Source organism: Gekko japonicus, unplaced genomic scaffold, assembly GCF_001447785.1.
Source record: "Gekko japonicus isolate JY-2015 unplaced genomic scaffold, Gekko_japonicus_V1.1 scaffold455, whole genome shotgun sequence".
Taxonomy (NCBI): Eukaryota; Metazoa; Chordata; class Lepidosauria; order Squamata; family Gekkonidae; genus Gekko; species Gekko japonicus.
In genome coordinates this window covers 875,904-897,977 of record NW_015166436.1, presented here as the reverse complement: position 1 = coordinate 897,977, position 22,074 = coordinate 875,904, and the positions used below count along the sequence as shown (strand labels likewise).

Genomic DNA, 22,074 nt, shown 5'->3' with positions numbered 1-22,074 from the left:
GTTTTTGGGCGGGAGGGATGGGTCGGGGACGGGCAGGCAACGATTCCCAGATGTTGCCGTGGGATCGCACCCGTTTGCTCCGCCCCCGTTCCATCCCGCTCCCGGCCCAAAACCCCTCGTGTGAACAGGGCCCCAGCATAGTGTTGGCCTTTTTTACTGCAGTCACACACTGTCTCAACTGTGGTTAGGTGGCTAAGGCAGAACAAACCGAAGCTGAATCCAGACAAGGCAGAAGGAATGCTGGTCAATAATGTGGATATTCTAGAGGGACTGTCCTAGATGGAGTGACCCTTTTCAGAGCAGGTCAAGAGCTTAGGGGTGCTCATGGACCCTGCCTTGCTGTTCGAAAAGCAGGCTGGTATGGTATGGTGGCCAGGGGCACCTTCTACCAGCTGCATCTGATTCACCAGCTCTCTCATTACTTAGACTCATCCGATCTAGCCGATCTAGCCTTGCTGATCCATGTTTTTGAAACCTCACAGGTAGATTACTGTAACACACTTGACCTGGGGCTCCCCTTGAAGACAACCTGGAAACTACAGTTGGTCCAGAATGCAGCAGCCCAATTCTTGTCAGGGGCTAGCCACTGGGAAAATATATTACCCATTTTGACACCACTTCACTGGCTGCCATTCTATTCTGTTTCTGGGTTCAATTTGAAGTAGGCCCCTACGGACTTGGTGAGTTAAATTAAATTTTAAAAAGCTGGGTGCTCCTTACACTTCTACCATAGTCTTCTGCCAGCAGGTGAAGCCTTTTTGTTTTATTTGGCGTACCCCCAGTAACTGTTACCGGCACTCCTCCCGGGTTGTTATGCCTTGTGTATTTATACGTTTTGGGCTTTTTGTAGCAGGAACTCCTTTGGATATTAGGCGACACACCCCTAATGTAGCCAATCCTGCAAGAGCTTACAGTAGCCTAATATGTGTGTCGCCTAATATGCAAAGGAGTTCCTGCTACAAAAACAGCCCTGCACGGTTTTTGACTGTTTATCTTATATGTACTACATTTTAAATGCTGCTTTAATGTTGAGATGTTGTGATCCCTTCACTCACAGGCAATGTTCCCTCTAAACTGTGCCATCTTGTGAGCAAAAATTCTACTTTGTGAGCTACTGGCATGAAAGTTGTGAGCGAGTGATTTGGCTACTGCATCAATTAGTTTGCTCCGGAGCCCTCCTTCCTGAGCGAAGGCAAAAATGTGTGTGCTGGAGGCTAAAAAACTGTGAGCTAGCTCACACTCACTCAGCTTAGAGGGAACACTGCTCACAGGTACATGCTCTAAACCCGCTTTAACCTTGACTAATGTTAACCAGGGTTCCCCTTTAACCATGCTCTGTTTTGCTAATTCAGGTTGCTTCCAAGGCAGTCCTTTCCCTCTGCAAATAATATAAGTAGTTCAGCCAGCGATAACAGAAGATCCAGATAACGTCACTGCCAAAGAGCTGCATTCCAGTGGCTCCCGGTCTTTTCTAAGACTCGGCGTTTTGGCAATATTTTCTGCTTCTCTGCACCTGCCTGTCTAATATGGACTGGAAAGCACGCCTGACTTACCACATGAAGGAGGGGATCCCAGATGCATCTGGCAACAGGGTTGGTGAAACCCCAGTTTCCTTAATCTTTCCCCCTCAATCTAGAGCAAATCTGTCTTACCCAGGGGTCATTTCGTAGAAAAAGAGGTGCAGGAGCTCATTAGCATAAGTCATCCATGCAGATCTGTCCTCGCAGAGGAGGGAGAGCTTGTACCTGAATAAAACTTGGTCTTAAAGGTGCCACTGGACTGTTTTGGACTGGGGGGCCAGGGGGTGCTCTGCAACTTACCTGGCTGCTTCTTGCTCTGACTTAGGGCTGCTGGGAGCAGGGGGTGGGGCTTGTTGCATGTGCCTGCCCCCTGGGCTCTTTACTGCCGGAGCTCCGCTCCTGTGCTCTCCTGCAGCAAATGACCCCTGGTCTTATCCAATGTGAGGCTCCTTCTTTCTTGGCACAGCCTCCTGGTCTTCAGCCGTGATGCCGCACTCTCCCCCAGGGGTCTCCCCAGGCTTCAGAACAGGAAAGGGGGCATGAAGGGTTGTGTCTAGTGTTCCCTCTAAGCTGAGTGAGTGTGAGCTAGCTCACAGTTTTTAAGCCTCTGGCTCACACATTTTTGTCTTCGCTCAGGAGGGATGGCTCCAGAGCAAACTAATTTATGCAGAAGCCAAATCGTTCCCTCACAACTTTAATACCGGTAGTTCACAAAGTAGAGTTTTTGCTCACAGGACTCCACAGCTTAGAGGGAGCACTGGTTGTGTCGTCCCAAGTTCCCACTCTTCCCCTGGAGTGTGGCCCATACTTGGCTCAGATACTCTACTCTGTCTGCTCTCCAGCCTGGTTGTGGAGCCTCTATTTATCTCCTTTCCCTGCCCCACCACCCCTGGCCCCACCACTACTACCTGGGCCAGGGGTTAGACCACCACCCCCTCCCTATCTCCTGCCCCACCTTTGGCCACCACCCTCCAGCCAGTCAATGGCTAATGCTCGAGGGAGTTCCGGCTGCGCTTTTCCTCCCCAGTCTCCCCTCCCCACACAATGCCTGCCTTGACCCCTTTCTTGTCTTGCCTCTGTCTTCCCACTTGGCGGTCCCTGGCCATCACCATGACTACCTGCTGTTCTGGGGGCTCCCGCAGGGGTTTTGCCCTTCCCTTGTTGCTTCGGTGCTGGGTGATGACTCCATTGGCTGACACCCACCAGTGGGGCTGGGGAAGAGGCAGAGGGGCCGGTCTTCGGCTGCTGCAGCTGGCATTCTCCCAGGCTCCCATCCTAGAAGCTCCAGCAATGCCAACGGGGGCTGTTTGAGGTATGGGGAGGGGAGGCAAAGGACCGTCCCATTCTGCTTTTGCAGCTCTAGGGAGGGGTCTGGCCTTGTTGTGGGCACTGCAACCGAGGCTGGCCTGAGCCCAGGCATCCACTTAATTAATAATATTATTGGACACAAAATCAGTGGTGGCACAGACAGGTAATGAAACTTCCTCTTCCCTCTGGTACTGAACAGAGGCAAGGGGGAAGTAGTGCCAAGCTGCCCCACTGATCCTCTTTCCCTTTCCCTCTCCTGCCGACTCTGCAAACCAGGACTTTGTAACCGATCTCTGAGCCTAACCGGCAGGGGTCATTTCCTGCAGGAGCGCACAGAAGCGGAGCTCCGGCAGTAAAGAGTCCAGAGGGCGGGCACATGCAACAAGCCCTGCCCCCTGCTTCCAGCAGCCCCGGGCCACGAGGAGCAAGAAGCAGATAGGTAAGTTGCAGTGGGTGTTGCCTTCTGACACACTTCTGGTGATGTCAGGGGGTGTGGCATATGCAAATAAGTTATGCTAATGAGTTATGCTAATGAGCTCCTGCACCTCTTTTTCTACGAAATGACCCCTGCTAACCGGACTGCTGCTGGAACCTTCCTCCCAGGCAACTACCTTCCCCCTTTTGCTCTTCACCCCCCCAGCAGAAAGGTCAATGCTGGAAACTTCAACTTATGCTTGGGGAGGTGGGGGGAATGCAGCAAGAAAGCACACCTGGAAGCGGGAGGGAGGAGGAAGAGCAGGCGGCTGCCCACCTACGAGAGGGATGGAAACGCAATGCCTGGGGAAGGCGCCCAGGAGACAAAGCGGCTGTCCCTGACAGTCCAACCTGTTTGCTGGTTTGAAGGAAGGGATATGGAGCTATATCACAGAGCAAGCGCCCTCTCACACAGTAAAAAGGTTAAAGCAGAAAAGGCTGAAATAGATTTTTAGGTTACAAGGGCTAGTAGCAGCCTGGAGAGCCCATATTCAGCCTAAACTCATCTTGGATTTGGAACCACGGTCAGAACTTGGATGGGAGACCACCGAGGAAGACCATGGTTACTCTGCTGAGGAAGGCAATGGCAAAGCACCTCAGCTCCTCTCTTGCCTTGAATGCCCTGTGGTTGGGAATGCCAAGAATCAGTGGTGACTCAGTGGCACATTCTTCTTCTCTACTGCGGCTGGTACGTACCATTGCTGTGGGGACTGGGACTTTTTTTAAAATTAAATTTTCATTTTTACCACAAAAAAAAAAGAGATCACATCACATATATTAAGACTATAAATGAAGCATGTAAAACCATGAGGTTAAGACTGGGACTTTGATACAGTGTACAGAGCTACTCTGAGCATATTGGACTATAATTCCTTTTCCAGCATTGTCTCAGCAGCACAAGGATATTCTCCAGCAGGAAAGGCCTAGTTTCAAACCTTGGCTAATCTTCTTAGGTAAAGGTAAAGGTTCCCTTGCTTGAAAGCCAGTCGAATCCGACTCTAGGGTTGTGGTGCTCATCTCCGTTTCAAAGCCGAAGAGCCAGAGCTGTCCGAAGACATTTCCGTGGTCATGTGGCCGGCATGACTAAACACCGAGGCGCACAGAACGCTGTTACCTTCCCACAGAAGTGGTGCCTATTTATCTACTTGCAATTTCTTGCTTTCGAACTGCTAGGTTGGCAGGAGCTGGAACTAGAGACGGGAGCTCACTCCGTCATGCGGCAACCCAGGTCTTGAAATGCTGAACTTCCACAGCCTGCAGTTCAGCATCTTAACCACTTGAGCCACCGCAGCTCTACTTATACCCTGCTTTTCTCCCCATTGGAGACCAAAGCAGCTTACAACAGTGTTCTCTCTTCCTCCATTTTATCCACCCCGTGGAGCAGGCTCGACTGAGAGACAGTGAGTGGCCCAAGGGTTTTGATCCTGGGTGTGCCATGTCCTAGTCTGATGATGCTCTAACCACTGCACCGCACCAGAAAATAGTTTGAGTAAGAGATGCAACAGAAGCTTCAAAGGAAACTAAGGGAGCAATAAACACGCACAGACAACAGTGATTTATATTTAAAAGAGAGCAAAGTTGGTTCTTTTAAATTAATATTTTAATGGCTTTTTAAAAAGAGAAACAAAGTTTAAGTCCAGCAGCACCTTTACAACCAACAAAGTTTAGTTCTGGGTGTAAGCTTTCATCTGCATGCACACTTCTTCAGAATGCAGACGAAAGCTCATACCCAGAATTAAACTTTGTTGGTCTTAAAGGTGTCGCTGGATTCAAACTTTGTTCTATTGCTTCAGACCAACACCGCTACTCACCTGAATGTATTTCCATTTAAAATGTCTTTGCACCTAATTCCAAAACGAGTGAAGTAAATCAGGACATTTTCAAAGGCAACTCTTTAAAAAATCAAGTGCCCATGGGAACTCTGGTTAAACGTTACATCAGAGGAGATGTAAGCCTTATTAACCTCACCTAGAGTATTGTGTTCAGTTTTGGGCACCACAGTTTAAGAAGGATATAGACAAGCTGGAACGTGTCCAGAGGAGAGCAATGAAGATGGTGAGGAGTCTAGAGACGTAAGTCCTATGAGGAAAGGCTGAAGGAGCTGGGTGTGTTTAGCCTGGAGAGGAGACGACTGAGAGGTGATATGATAACCATCTTCAAGTACTTGAAGGGCTGTCATCTAGAGGATGGTACAGAGTTGTTTTCTGTTGCCCCAGAAGGTCGAACCAGAACCAACGGGTTGAAATTAAATCAGAAGAGTTTTCAGCTAAATATTAGGAAGAACTTCCTGACAGAGTCGGTTCCTCAGTGGAACAAGCTTCCTCGGGAAGTGGTGGGCTCTCCTTCTTTGGAGGTATTCAAACAGAGGCTAGATGGCCATCTGACAGCAATGCTGATTCTGTGAACATAGGCAGATCATGAGAGGGAGGGCAGGAAGGGTTGCCTCAGAGCTTAGTTCTTGTGGCCCTTTCATACACGCCCAGGGAAATGCTGATTGCCACTTTGGGGTCAGGAAGCAATCCTGGAGGCATTTTGTCATCTTCTGGGTGTGGAACAGTGGTCACTGCAGGTGTGTGTGTATGGGAGGTATTTTTGAATTTCCTGCATTGTGCAGGGGGCTGGACTAGATGAACCTGGAAGTCCCTTCCAACTCTATAATTCTATGATTCTAAAGCCAGCAACAGAATCTCGGAGGGGGGGCGCACTAAGAGGAGTAGAGAGTGAATGAGCCCATGGCTTGTTCCAAATCTCTTAACCATGGTTTAGAAAAATCAGAGCATCTGCACTGGCCATACATTGAGAGTGGTTAGATCTATGATCTGTTTCATGAGCCTGCAGTGCGATGTGACTAAGAAGAAAGCTAATGCAATCTTAGGATGCATTAACAGAAGCATTGTGTCCAGATCACGGGAGGTGGTAGTTCCACTCTATTCTGCTATGGTCAGGCCTCACCTGGAGTACTGTGTCTAGTTTTGGGCACCACATTTTAGGAAGGATGTTGACAAGCTCGAGCGTGTCCAGAACAGGACAACCAGGAGGGTGAGAGGGTTGGAATCCAAGTCTTACGAGGAAAGGCTGAAAGAGTCGGGTATGTTTAGCCTGGGAAAGAGAAGGCTTAGAGGGGACATGATTGCAGTCTTCAAATATCTGAAGGGCTGTCATGTAGAAGATGGAGCAGATCTATTCTCTCTTGCTCCGAATTGCAAGACTAGATCTAATGGGTGGATATCACAAGGGAGTTGATACCAGCTAAATATCAGGAGAAACTTCCTAACTGTAAGAGTGGTTGAGCAGTGGAACAGACTACCTCGGGAGGTGGTGGATGCTCCTTTGCTGGACGTTTTCAAGCGGAGGCTGGATGACCATCTTTCAGGTATGTTGTAGGGCTATCCTTTGGCTACGCTCCTGCAGAGTGCAGGGGGTTGGACTAGATGACCTGCAAGGTCCTTTCCAACTCTAACATTCTATGATTCTGTGATTCTAAGGTACTTCCCCCACCCTTTCCCATTTTGGCTTTCCTGAGATGCATATAGGCCGGTTGCCTACCTCTAAGTGATATCTGGAGAACTCCTGCTATTACAATTGATCTCCAGATGATGAAGATCAGTTCCCCTAGAGGAAACGGCTGCTTTGGAGTGTGGACTGTGTGGCATCATACCCAGCTGAGATCTCTCCCCTCTCCAAGTCCTGCACTCTCCAGGATTCACACCCGATATCTGCAGGTATTTCCCAACCCAGAGCTGGCAACCCTAGACATATAGGGTGATTCCGCAGTAGACCTTAAATCCTGGTTCAACCCTGTCCCCGAACTGACATTCTACACTACACTCAAGTTCACCCCTGTGATTATCTCGGGGTATTTTTTTGTTTCCACATTACACTGAGGCCACCCTGGTTTTGCCCCACACTTGCCCTGGGATAAACGGATGCTGTTATAACCAATGTTCCCTCTAAGCTGCGGAACCTTGTGAGCAAAAATTCCACTTTGTGAGCTCCTGGCATTAAAGTTGTGAGCGAAAAGTTTGGCGACTGCATCAACTAGCTTGCTTTGGAGCCCTCCTTCCCGAGCTAAGGCAAAAACCTGTGAGCTAAGGCAAAAAGAACTGTGAACTAGCTCACACTAACTCAGCTTAGAGGGAACACTGGTTATAACCAGGGATAAATGCAAGATATTGTGTCCCAAGTTGAACTCCGATAAAACCAGAGATCCAAGTGCAGAAAGGACCAAAGGGTGGAAGGGGCAAATTGTGCCTATTCAGTATTGCTTTTGGAGGTGGGAATAAACACACAAGCTCGCAGTTTTGGAAGAAAATCGCACACACTGATTTTTTTTTAAGTTAAATGAGGCTTTAAAATGCTAGTATGGGTGACTTCCAATTGGATAGGCGTTTTCATGCCAAGTCTTTAACAAGCATTGACTTTATATATATTTTTTAAAGAATAGGCATTCATTAATTTTCATAGCCTGTTTGTATCTCAAGTATTTATTAACAAAAGTGTTTTTCCTGTTTACGGCAACCCAGGTGCTGAGCCTGGGATCATTTGAGATAACAATCAGATCACTGAAAGGAAATTTCCACTCATTGTAACAAATTAATTTTGGGGTGGTGGTGGAGAGGAGTGCGCACATATACAGCCATGGGAAATGAAAAATGTTTCCATTACTCTACTGTTTAGGAAGCCAAATTTTGCTTAACACATCCAGCTTCTGTAATAGTGCAATTCAGAGGAGGGTTGGTTTCTGCCTCCATTCAAGGAATGACCGAACCTCATTCTGAATATTCCTTCCTTTCATGTTTAGCTGCACAACAAATCCCGAAACCTCGAAAACTGCATCAAATCGGCTCATCTTTCGGCAGGTGAGAGCATGGGAAAGTATAATGCATCAGTGTGCATACAGTTGCGCTGGCCGTTGACCGGATTCTGATGCTGCTGCTGTTCTGTAATGATGGATAATTCGGGCTCCCCCATCTGAACTTCCCTGTTTGCTGGATTATGCAGATGAAGCCATTCTCTGAAATCCACTCCCGGAGGAGATTTACCGTATTTTTTGGACCATAAGACGCACTTTTTCTACCAAAAAAAGTGAGGGGAAAAGTGTGTGCGTCTTATGGACCGAATACTGAGCCCCAGGGTTCAGAATATTTTTTCCCTGTTTTCCTCCTCTAAAAACTAGGTGCGTTTTATGGTCAGGTGCGTCTTATGGTCCGAAAAATACGGTACTTCTTGCTGCTTGCTCAGAAGCCCCACTGAATTCAATAAAACCCCAAGCAAGTGTACGTAGTTTGCAGGCATACAAACCCAATATCATGCACACTCCTTTTGGGAGTATGTCCTATTGAATTCAATGGGATGTTACTCTGACTAAATAGTCAAGGAATATCTGATATGCCACTTTGTTAATGTAAAGGTAAATTCAGCGGTCCAGTTTGAAACCACAGAATTGCCGCTCTAGAGACACAACTTGGAAATTGTGGGCAACATCATTTCAAAGTTTTACAAAACAGGCCTCCACCCTAAACTCCCCAGTGGGTGACTGCCACTGTTTCTAGGTTTGGATTCAGCTGAAATGATTGTTCTTTAAAGCACTCTTTCAGCTGGGATGGAGGATCAGCAGTTTCCCTGAAAATTGACTTCATGCTGTCATCCTGCCCCTTTGAAAAACAAAGCAAATGCAGCTGAAACAGTCTTTTACTAAGTCTGAAGACAGGCGGCCTTCGAAGTAACTATTCCAAAAAGTTCCTCTATATCTGTGCACTGTTGAAGGGGGGGAAACCCCACTATTGTAATACTGATTCCAGGAAAAGCAGGATACAGAAACGATGCCCTTTTTACCTGGAGTTATAACACAGACTTGGAAAGTTATTACAGAAAAGGGCTTGATATTTACCTAGAATGTCCAAGAACGTCAGCCAAAGACAAACTGAAGACAGTATTCAGCACTTTACAACCGACAATAAAACCAGAACTTTTGTCTGACTTTTGGTTGTTCATTTAACTGTGTGATCACCTCAGTTTTAAAAAACATCCTTCTTCATTATACAATTCAAAACCTCCCCCCCCCCCCCCCCCCCCCCGCCGCCAACGAACACTGATGACTGGACAGAAAGAGCTGCTTTGAAAACGGCAACTCCACATGCAACGCGCAGAAACAAAAGCAAAGGTGCAGCCGCGTCGAAAAATGACAGTTCTGCAAGACAGTTGAGGATTAGACATGGATGGTATTTCCTGGTCAACCATGCGAACTGAACAGAAACCCACGCTACTTTTTGCAACATTAAAAAAGAAAGAAAATGAAGGGGGGGGGGGGGGGGGGGGGAAACACAAATACAGTTTTATGAAATGTCCCTTTCCTGGAACCAAACACTACAACTCTGCTGGTGCCTCAGGGAGTTATATTATTTCCTAATTAAAGAGGGAGCAAAGAGAGGTTTCCACAACAGCACTACTGGTCGTGAACCAAAGAGCGATCAAGCACATGCCAAAATTTTAAAAAAGCACTTTCCCCCCAGACGCGCAACTGGGTTTTTGCCTATTAGACTGTTAACGACACAAGTACCCGAGAGATGCTGCGCGTCTTCATACTTACATTTTTCAGCTTCCTGCTACCATCAAGGTTCCTGGATGTGCACACACAAAACAAGAAAGGAGAGAGAGAGAAATATCAGAAACCAGAAACTCTTTCCAAGAGCTTGTATTATGCAGCAGGTCACATGTTTCCCCTAACAAAAGCCTGCAGGATGTGTCTGCTGGTTAGAAACACATGAGGAAAAAAAATACTAGGAAGGTGGAACGCAATCATTCATACATCTGGTAGCATGAAGCTCCCAGTGTTGCTGCGGTCAACACAGCTAAAACTTTATTGGAGCAAAACAATTAAAGGAGGCAAACAACTATTCTTAAATGGATATATGGCAGGGAGAAAAGAAAGACAGACAGAAACGAAGACCCCCCCCTCCAGCATCAATGTAACTGGCTGATTTTATTAACTCCGAGCAATATCTGTTATTATTTTTGCACGATAAGACAAAGCTATGTCATGCTACGCCAATAAACACCGTTTTTACGAAGGCGCTCAGCTGGAGTTCATTTGCAGGTTTGAGACAAGACTTCACCAGGCCTGAAGCATGATTTAGGGTGGTTCTCTCACCTCGGAAAAAGGAAAACATCTCACATTGCAGTATCCTGCAGACTGGGAGCCAGCCTACAGTGGCTACGTGTGCCTGAGCAATGTAAAACTCAAAGCAGACACAAAACGTCCACAGGGGTAGGGAGGGGGAGAAGGAGAACCTCCCAAAAAAGTGCACGGGAAAAATCTATAGCAGAAATTCTCCCCATGCGTCTGAGGCAGTGCTGTTTGTCAAAGGTATTTTTCCGCTACTTGAATAAAGAGACGAGTTCTGTTGTGCAAACATGGGAAACCATGCATGACAAAGAGCCCTCCCTCAGAATGGACAGGGTCAATTTCGAGTATTGATTCTTTGCACGCACATTTTGGAACTTTGGAGCCACCAACCACACAGCTCCAACCCTGGGCTGCAGTCACCACCACCATCACCATCCTTGTTCTCGTTAGAAAGTCTAAGGTCCTTTTGCTCTATTTTTTAAATCTGTATTTTAGGCAGGGGTCGTTTCGTAGAAAAAGAGTTAGGGGAACTCATTAGCATAACTCATTAGCATATGCCACACCCCCTGACATCACCGGAAGTGTGTCATAAGGCCACACACCCCACCCCCAACGGTCCCAGCCGCCGCCGCTGGCCTTGCAGCTCCACTGCCGAGCCCCATGAGGGGCCCGGCGGTGGACCTGCAAGGCCGGCGGGAGTGCAAGGAAGCCCCGCGAAGGCCCTCCCTGGCCCCAGGCAGGCAGGGGTGGGGAGAGGCAGGGAGGAAGCAACTTACCCTCCCTCTTCTCCTGCCTCCTCCTGGCTGAATGAGGGCCGGAAGCGGGGCGGCCGGAAGCAGGGGGCGGGGCTTCGTCATGTGCCCCGCCCCCCGTACCTCACCCGGGGGAACTGCGATCCCCCCCGAAATGACCTCTGATTTTAGGGCACCTCCTCCATGACGTTTTTCATATTGTACTCATAACTGTGCCCTGATTCTAGCAACGCATGCGTAATTTGTTCATTTTATTCATACCCCATCTTTCTCTTGTGTCGCGAGACAGCTTACGATTCTAAATTAAAACTGCCCGGAGTTAGGGTTGCCAGCCTCCAGGTGGGGCCTGGTGATCTCCCAGAATAACAGCTCATCTCCAGACTACAGAGATCAGTTCCCTTGCAGAAAATGGACGATTTGGAGGGTGGATTCTATGGCCTTGTACCCCACTGAGGTCCCTGCCCTCCCCAGGTTCCATTCACAAATCTCCAGTTTACCAACCTGGAGCTAGCAACCTTACCCCCCTGCCCCCACCGGTGGCCAGGGGGGACCTTACAACTCTAGCCACAATACCTAGGGTTGCCAATCTCCAGGTGGTGGCTGAAGATCTCCTGGGATAACAACCGATCTCCAGGTGATAAAGATCAGTTCAACTGAAGAAAATGGCTGCCTTGGAAGGTGGACCCTATGGCATCATATCCTGTTGAAGTCCCTCCCCTCCCCAGACCCTGCAGTCCTCAGGCTCCACCCCCCAAATCTCCAGATATTTCCCAACTCAGAGCTGGCGCAATACCATAAAATCGCATTATCCCCCCCAAAAAAAAATGCCTGCAACTGAAACCCCCCTTAAAACCCATCCTAAATAAAACAGGCTTACAGTGATTCCTACAAGGGTAGCGCCTTCTCCACCAGCTTAGGGAGTCCATTCCACTAAGTGAGAGCAATTATTGAAAAGGAACGGCCAAGCAGACAACCTCAGGGGGGTCAGACAGAAGGTGGAAACCTGAAGACCATAACTGGCAGGGCACACAGAGACATACAGGTAGAAAGTGTCTTGCAAATAAGGTAGCCATGAAGGGTTTTACAGGTTCAGACATGAACTGGCAGCCTACATAGGTGAGAGGCCTTCCCATTGGCTAGTCCCTGACAAGGAATTTTGAACCAGTTACAGTTTCCAGGTTGTCCACAAGGGAAGCTCAACATAGCTAGTGAGGCTGCAGGAGGAAGAAGAAGAAGAAGAGGAGGAGACTGGATTTATACCCTGCCCTTCACTACCCAAAGGTGTCTCAGAGCGGCTTACAAACTCCTTTCCCTTCCCCTCCCCACAACAAACACCCTGTGCGGTAGGTGGGGCTGAGAGAGTTCTGACAGAAACGGCTCTTTTTCAAGAACAGCTCTGACAGAACTATGGCTTGCACAAGGTCATCCAGCAGCTGCAAGTGGAGGAGCGGGGAATCAAACCCGGTTCTCCCAGATTAGAGTCCGCGCACTCAACCACTACACCAAACTGGCTCCTAATAAGAGTGGCAAGCATGGCAGAGTCCAGGGAAGGAGAGAGCTGACAAACCAAACGCAGCTGACAGAAGGCGCTCATGCCCATTGTGCCAACCTGCTTTTCAAAGAGCAAGGTTGGGTCCTTGAGTGCCCCCAAGTTCTTAACTTGGTCTGCAAATGCCAACTCGACTCCATTCAAAGCAAGTGAGTCTGATCCCTCCAGACTTAGCATCAGCCTTCCTGACCAGCAGCATCCGACTCAGCCACGGAAGCACAGAGGTACCCGGGCTCCAGCCCTGTGTCAGGAATGTGTGCTTTAGACAGCAGTCTACTGTTCTTTGACAGCTCGTCAGGAGGCCAACAGCTGGAACAGGGTTTGGTGGGAAATCACAGCAAGTCATGAGGAACCTGGGATTACGGAGGATGTCAATGTGCCTTCCCCTAGCAGCCAATTTTCTTTGGTTTTGGCATACATTTGACTCTTCAGAAGGCCATGAGCTAAGTCTAGATAAACTACACAGTGTGTGACCCTATAGATAACAGTGTTTACATTGTTGAGATGCAGAGGTTGCAATGATGGGTGGAGACACATTTCTTCATGCTGCATGAGCAAATGAAGTGCAGTTGCTAGGGTGACAGGGCAACAAACACAGTCTTAAAGCTCTGGACCATCTGGTTCCATGAATCACAATTTCTGTGGAACACAGGGACACCCCCCCCCAGGAAGAAAAGGGTCAGAGACAGGAGAATGGCCCACTGACCGCTGCCGTATGCACTGCTGGTCTTCGGAATGCTGCAGGGACCTAGGAAAAGAAAACTCAGGGAGCTCAAACAGGAACTTTTGGTAAGGATTGGAAGAGGGCCACGGGTGGCTGTACCAAAAAAAATCTCAGGGGAGTAGTTCATCCCAGGGTCCGGTCACACGCAGAATGAGCCGCACGATAGGGACGAATGCCGGGTGGATTTTACGGGCGCGATCACAGGGGAACATCTGGCAAGTGTCCTGCACCCGTCGCCAACCCGTTTCTTCCTACCGAAGAAGCGCAGTTAAAAACTACCAGCGAAAGTCCACTATCAAAGGGGTTTGTGAAGGTCCGCAGATGAAGGTTCCCATGTGATCGCTCCAGCGCACTCCTGTTGCATCCGTGCTCCCTCGTTAAAGCGAGCCGGAAACACGCGCCAATGAAAAAAACCACTGGTTCACCACCGTCGCGTCTGATCTTGTAGTGGCGGATCAACTTGCGACGGCACCAGAGGTCATTTCAGGGGGGATCGCAGTTCCCCCGGGTGAGGTATGGGGGGCGGGGCACATGACGAAGCCCCGCCCCCTGCTTCAGGCCGCCCCGCTTCCGGCCCTCATTCAGCCAGGAGGAGGCAGGAGGAGAGGGAGGGTAAGTTGCTTCCTCCGTGTGGCCTTATGACACACTTCCGGTGATGTCAGGGGGTGTGGCATATGCTAATGAGTTATGCTAATGCGTTCCCCTAGCTCTTTTTCTACGAAACGACCCCTGGACGGCACAAATAGCCTCCCCTCCCCTCCGCGTTATCTGGCACATGTGACCGGGGCCCCAGAGTTCCTATTGCCCATTGGTGGAAACAGAGACAGAGTTAGGGTTTCAGTTGGAAACGAAGTGCTCCATGAACAAAATAGACTGAGCAATGCATCCTTTCTGTGCTTAAAGAGCCACGAACACTCCCATTCTCTCACTCGGGGAAGGGGTAAGCAGCATCTTCAGGGGCAAATTGTATACATAGAAGGCCCAGGATTAAACTGTGCTCTGTTCAGTGCTGTGGACCTGATCTAATTGCCCACTAGTGGCAACTTTTAAAAGAAATTGGAGATCAGATCACAGATCAACATCTCGCCTAGCTTGATCCCAACTCCAAGCCTCTGCCTGAAAAGCTGCATGTTCATGCCTCCCAGTCTTCTTAGCTTTGGTCACCAGGGACACATCCAGGGCTCTTTTTGTAGAAAAAGTCCAGCAGGAACTCATTAGCATAATAGACCACACCCAACAGCAGAAACTCATAATCATATGAGCTGACAACACAGCTCATTGGCATATTAGTCCACACCCCCATGTTACCAGAAGTGTAGTCATCCAGCCACACCCACCTTTTGCTTCTTATTCTGTTTACCCTGTTTGTTGTCAAAACCCAGGGCTTTTCTTGTAGCAGGAACTCCTTTGCATGTTAGGCCACACAGCCCTAACGTAGCCAATCCTAATGAGAATCTGCTGTTGGGTGTGGCCTTTTATGCTAATGAGTTCCTGCTGGGCGTGGCCAACTCGGGAGCCAGCCGGAACTCCGTTCCTGTGCGTTCCTGCCCAAAAATAGCCCTGGACACATCCTTACACTTCAAGAGTCTCTTCTAGCTCCTTCACGGCTGCCCTTCTGAGTCTCGATCTCTTTCTCATTTCGTGGTGGCAGTCTCCCTTGGGGATGACGATGAAGCCGAGGAATAGGAAATCTTGGACAATCCCAGTGTCTTTATTGTCGACCTTAAAGTTGATCCCACAAAACAGAGATTTTCTGCAGAGCTGACGCGACGTCCATTTACTGCTCCTTAGTGGCTACGTATACCGGGATTCATGCCTTCGTGCAGGTGATCAGCTTGCTCACAGGTTTCAGAGCCCAGGCCCTAATTGTGTGAGAGCTGCCACTGACCAATGAACTCCACAGCTAACACTCAGGAGATGATTAAAAAAAAAAAGATTTTTCTTTCCAAAGTGTGGTCAGAATGGGCCTCTGAAGCGGTGCATGCCCAGAACGGGCTGACTCTTGGAGCAAAGACTGTTGCCGACCCCCAGCCCTCTTAGCTGCTCTTTTCTGACAAACTGTGGATCCAAAGAAGAGGAAAAAAGGGAGCTGCAGAGAGGGTTGCCAGCCTCCAGGTGGTGGCTGGAGATCTCCAGGGATTCCAGCAGATCTCCAGGTGACAGAGATCTGTTCACCTGAGAAAAGGGCCACTTTGGGAGGTGCCTCTATGGCACTATGCCCCGTTGGAATCCCTCCCCTTCCCAAACCCCGCCCTCCTCAGGCTCCACCCCCAAAATCTCCTGGTATTTTCTTGCCCGTAGTTGGCAACCCTAGCTGCAGATCTGGAAACCAAGTCCTTTGTGGAAAGGATGAAGGAAATGTTGTTTTTTATTGTTGAGCCCAGAGAAGAGGGGTAACATGATCCAAGATAGCAAAGGCTTGTTCTCGGCTGCTCCATTGGGCTAGACTAAATCTAATGCATTTTAAGTTGCAGGAGGACAGATTTCAGATGAACGTTTGGAGAAGTCTCCTGATGGTTGGAGCAGTAGAACCAGTTATCATGGGGTGGGCCGTCATTCAAGCCATCACGTCAGGAACACTCCAGCTCTTGCAGTCCTGCACTGAGCAGGGGGTTGGACTAGAGGGCCCCCTTTCCAACTCTAGGACTCTAGGGGAGAGGTGGCACAGTGGGTATATCCCACTGTCTTAATATCTGAACTGTGTTAGTTCGAGCCCCGCGCTGGTGTGAGCAGCCAGCCTGTTGTCCCCAGCTCATCGTCCACCCAGCGATTTGAAAGCTTCAGCGAGTAGATAAAATGGGAACCACTCCTTAGAGAGGGTGGGCACGCCAATCTCCCTTGTGGGAGGGTGTTAGCTGATGGCCGGACATCCTGGTCGAGGTTCGGAAAGGTGAAATAACTTCTTGGCTACGAAAGAATCCCTGCAGTGGATGTTCCGGCCTGGCGGTGGCAGTGTGGCGATTGCCATACGGGTCCTGAAGCCTGGTCAACAAGCAGCCGTGTGGAAAACAACGAAGCCAAGCCAGAAGACGTCTACACCGGGCAGTGACGGCGTGTGCAATTAAATGAATATATGTTGTCTTCCCTTTCCCCTACAAACATTGTTAGTCCCTTGTCTATATTGAGTAACTGTACATCGCTTTGAACCCACTGGAGAAAGCGATTAATAAATGGAAAGAAGTATTATTATCATCATCATCATCATCATCATCATCATCATCATCATCATCATTAGTGTAGGGTTGCCAGCTCTGGGTTGGGAAATACCTGGGGGTTCTGGGGGTGGAGCTTGGAGAGGATGGGGTTTGGGGAAGGAAGGGATTTCAGTGGGGTATAATGTCATACAGTCCACCTTCCAAAACAGCCATTTTTTCCAGGTAAACTGATCAGTTGTAATCTCCAGCCACCCCCTGGGGGTTCATATATCAGTAAGAGAGTCTGTCACTAAGAACTTTGGGAAGACATTTGAGAGACACAGCATTGATCCACATTATTGACATTCCTGCAGTGCTCCGTTAAGAGATTGGTGATGAACACCAACAGAGAGACAGAGTTGATAAAGATATCCGAAAGTGCTTGTTAATCCTAGGAAAGCGCAGGGCTGCTCCGTTAAGAGATTGGTGATGAACACCAACAGGGCTGGCTCCCGAGTTGGCCACGCCCAGCAGGAACTCATTAGCATAATAGACCACACCCAACAGCAGAAAATCATTAGCATATTAGGCCACACCCAACAGCAGGAACTCATCAGGACTGGCTACATTAGGGATGTGTGGCCTAACATGCAAAGGAGTTCCTGCTACAAAAAAAGGCCCTGGGTTTTGACAATAAACAAGGTAAACAGAATAAGAAGCAAAAGGTGGGTGTGGCTGGATGACCACACTTGTGGTAACATGGGGTGTGTGGCCTATTAGGCTAATGAGCTGTATTGTCATCGGTGTGGCCTAATATGCTAATGATTTTCTGCTGTTGGGTGTGGTCTATTATGCTAATGAGTTCCTGCTGGGCTTTTTCTACAAAAAAAGCCCGTGTTCTCTTTATCTCTCATACTCCTTGGATTCACATGTTTTTAAACAAAGGAGTGATCAATGCTATTTAGGAGCTTGAAAAACGAAGACGTTTTAGTCTGCTTTCCCACTTTATAGCTCTCTCAAGATGCCTTGAAGAGAAAACGTTCCAGGAACATTAGCCAGAACAGTGTCAAGAATATCTGCATCAAGATTTTGTATTGTACTCACATCATTATCTACTGGCTTTATCTACATTTATGGCATGTACTTTACATAAGGATGATTGTTGTGTGACATAAGAAATTTGCATTATAAATATTATAAAAAGTACAACCAAGTGTGTTAAAGTCATCGAACAGTGGTCTTCTTTGGTGAGCTTATTTTATTTTTACCACCTGGGGGTTGGCAACCCTATTTAGTACCTTCTTGAGACCACTTTCCTAGGAGTAAGCCCCACTGAACAGACCAGTAGGATTCAGAGTTAGACTTGCTTAGGATACTCCAGAGCATCTTTGAGGAACAGGAGCTAATAAATGCAACAAATAATGCTATTTATTTATTCCTAGTGGTTTGGCTCTCCAGTGTTTGTTGCTGTGCATGTGGGTGAGTGGGTGGATAGGGTAGATATTTTGCCTGAATTCATTCTGTCTCTCATGGATACACAGACACACAGTCTGCTCTTTGGATCAGAAATTAAACAGACTGATGGTTTGTTTAATCACAGGGCCATCAGCTTTTGAGGATCCTTTAACGAGTACAATAAAGCATCTTGAAAGCCCCTTTAATCTGCTGTAACAAAGTGCTTAATTTTCTCTGCCTACTGAGAAGCACTGGTCGCATAAATGTAAATACGCGCCATCAATTTAAGCCGCTTTTTGAACAAATGCTTTCATCTCACTATTAACCCCAGCATTTGTTTTTTAAAGCATCTGGTTGTATTTTAATCAGGACTGGGAATGGACCAAATGTTAAAACAATAGTAAACATTTTGCACAAACTCTTGAAGTTCCTGGGCCTAGAAGCACTGTGACCTTGGACGCCCTGTGTGGAAAGACCCTCCTTCACAGCTAACCTCACCCCCATCTGCTACCACAGACACGTCCTCCTGGTGGTATTTCTTCTGCCTAAGGACCAACCCCAACCCTAGCTTCTAAATCCACTAGGCATCTCACCTGTCCTCTTCTGTGACTGCTGAGTCCCTTGTCTGTCCCACCCATCTTCCTTTCCTTGTTCATTCTCCTTAGTTACCTGAGCAGAAGCTGCCTGTCTTCTGAGGATGGATGGATACTAAGCATCTGGAATTGCTTATTCGCGCCAGTTATCGCAAGAGTGCTGCCTGGATTTTCCCTTGAGTTGCTTCAGTTCAACTCAGCATTTATGTCTGCAAATGGTGGCCACTGAAAGTGGCCTTGGGGGAGGGGGGCACCATCTATTAACCTTGGTCTAACCCAGTTAATACTCAATTACTTTTAGAAGCGAGTTGTTGTTGTTGTTCAGTCGCACAGTCGAGTCCGACTCTTCGCGACCCCATGGACCAGATCACGCCAGGCCCTCCTGTCTTCTGCCGTCCTCTGAAGTTGGCTCAATTTCATGTTCGTTGCATCGATGTCACTGTCTAACCATCTCATCCTTTGCCGTCCCCGTCTTCTTTGACCTTCAATCTTTCCCAGCAGCAGGGTCTTCTCCAGTGAGTGCTCCCTTCTCATTTGGTGGCCAAAGTATTTGAGCTTCAGTTTCAGTATCTGGCCTTCCAGGGTTGATTTCTTTTAGGATTGACTGATTTGATCTTCTTGTGGTCCAAGGGACTCTCAAGAGTCTTCTCCAGCACCACAGTTCAAAAGAATCTATTCTTCGGCGCTCGGCCGTCCTTATAGTCCAACTCTCGCAGCCATACATGACTACTGGGAATACCATTGCTTTGACCATGCGGACTTTTTTTGGCAGGGTGATGTCTCTACTTTTTATCATGCTGTTTAGGTTCGCCATCGCTTTCCTACCAAGGAGCAGGCGTCTTTTAATTTCATGGCTGCTGTCACTGTCTGCGGTGATCTGGGATCCCAGGAACGTGAAGTCTGTCACTACTTCCACGACTTCCCCTTCTATTTGCCAGGGGGCAATGGGGCTGGATGCCATGATCTTAGTTTTTTTGATGTTGAGCTTCAAGCCCACTTTTGCGCTCTCCTCTTTTACCCTGAGCAAGAGGCTCTTAAGATCCTCTTCACTTTCTGCCATTAGAAGCGAGACCACCTTCTAAATTTACTTTCAGGACTCATTTGCAAAGTAACTGCATGAAACTTCCCCCTCCCCAAACAGAACACAGGGATCTCATATCAACTAACACTGAACAAGTTTGTATTTTATTTTTCATGTTTTAGTATTTATAAATAGAGACGATTAGGGAGCAACCGGCTGTGTTTCGTGGCTGTTTTTCACACTATGAAGAGGCAAACCCAAATTTGCCATCAACCTCCCCAGAGAGCCTCCTCTCCTAACTTAGACCATTTCCGCAGTAGTGGAATCCCCCACGTTGATGTTTTTAAAAGTGTGCATTATGTGAAGTTTTCTGCAGTAGATTTTTCCTCACCAGGTGCAAACCTGAAGTTTTCTCCTTCTTACCCTGCGTTTTCAGAGTCCCCAGTTTTCGCAAGTTCTAAAAATGCAGGGTAAGAAGGAGAAAACTTCAGGTTTGCACCTGGTGAGGAAAAATCTACTGCGGAAAATTTCACATAGAGCAGTTTTTAAAACATCAATGCAGGGAATTTCACTACTACGGAAATGGTCTCAGTCTATTCCTCCTCCTCCCTCTTAGCCTTACCAGCCACCTGCAAAGAGAATCCTAACTCAATATGTTGTCAAACGCTTTCACGGCCGGAGTTCATTCGCTGTTGCAGATTTTCCGGGTTGTATGGCCGTGGTCTTGGCATTGTAGGACCTGATGTCACTGTGCCAGTCACAACTACTGGCGAAACATCAGGTCCTACAATGCCAAGACCACGGCCATACAACCCGGAAAATCTGCAACAGCTAATCCTAACTCACGTTGGGGCTCTGACCCGCATTTTGGAAAAGAACACTGATCTAACCACATAAACGCCTTCTCGGCCCCTTTCCTGGTTTATCCTCATCCCTTTCTCCCTCATTCTTAAAGGGTGGGGAATGGTTGTGGTGCCACAGTTCAATCCACCTTAAGGCTGCGCGATGATCCGCTGCTGGAAACATTTCAAAGCCAATAAACTAGGGCGCAGAATGCCACTAGCCTTGTAATTCTAGAATCCTTATCACACAGCAAAACAAGGAATACCAACCGAGCGCATAGACTAGTCTAATTCCAGAAAAACAAGAGGTGTTTGGCTTACTTCGCTGTTGTTCTGCTGGTTGCATCCTGCAGATCTCCCGGGTCAAAAAGCTGAGATTCTTTAAGGCCCAGTTCCTTGCAGCCTCGTAGGAACAAGGCAATGTTGTCCTGAAGAGAGGCAAACAAATAAGAGACCTCCTGGTTATCAAAGATTATCATCTCCAGTCCCCAGTCTCTGTTCCATGACAACCCAAATGGCCAGGGATCATTTCCAGTTCCTTAATCTCCCAAATCTGGAACCAGCATGTAACTCCCTTATGTAATAAATCAAAAATGTGAAAAGTTCAAGATACAAATCATTAACACATCATTTCAATCTCTAGTTGCATGGGGCTCGGTAGGTCCTTTAATTAAAAAATACGAACAGATCTCAGACATCTCCTTGACAGGTTTATTCAGATGCACATGAACTGTGACATACCCTCACAAAAATGGCAAGGGAGGAATATAGAGGCCGTGATTCTTGTCACCAGCAACCAAGTAATGAACTCTCTTCACTCTTTACATAAGAGCCTGCTTTGCGGGGAGGGCGAAGTATAAATCTCCCTTATATATAAAAGCCGAATGGTGGTGGCACTTCTCTAGAACATTCCACATGCTCCGGAATTGGTTGGCGCCCTGGTGTGTCACTCAGAATCTGTCCCTGTCCACTGGCTGCATTGCTTGAGTCTTGCCTCCAACATTCTAAACAGTTTGCTGTTCCTCCCCCCACCCATAGCCAGTCAGGTTATTTGCATATGCAGCCTCATTGGCCTTTGCCTCGGAACACAGAGGTCATTTGCATATGTGACTTGATTGGCTTTTGCCTCTAACATTCTAAACAGTTTGCTGTTCTGAGGTAAAATGTGTCTAATCTCCAGGTGAGGGCTGGAGATCACTCAGAATTACAACTGCTTTCAAGATGGCAGAGATCAGTTCCCCTAGAAAAAATGGTGGGCTCTGTATCCTTATATGCTGCTGAGGTGGCCCCTGTATGACAGCCAATGTGACGTAGCAGTCAGGGCTTCAGAGCACGGGAGAGGCTACAGGTGTGTGGGGGGTGGAAAGCTGAAGAGTGAGGGGGAAATAAAGGTAGGTTGATGATTGGCTGAGCAGGAGATAGGGTTGCCAACTCCAGGTGGGAAATTCCTGGAGATGTGGAGCTTGGAGAGGGTGAGGTTTAAGGAGGTGTGGGACCTCAGACAGGTACAAAGCATTGACTCCACCCTCCAAACCAACCATTCCCTTCTGGGGAACCATCGTTGCCAATCTCCAGG

At 48.0% G+C, this 22,074-nt stretch overlaps 1 protein-coding gene across 1 annotated transcript in view; it reads right to left on the bottom strand.

Moving 5' to 3' along the window:
- LIMCH1 (LIM and calponin homology domains 1) overlaps nt 1–22,074 on the bottom strand; it is a 298,071-nt gene that overhangs the window by 115,441 nt on the left and 160,556 nt on the right. The window contains 2 exon segments of the mRNA XM_015411892.1: nt 9,892–9,922; nt 20,820–20,926. Coding sequence (XP_015267378.1) covers nt 9,892–9,922; nt 20,820–20,926 — 138 coding nt within the window.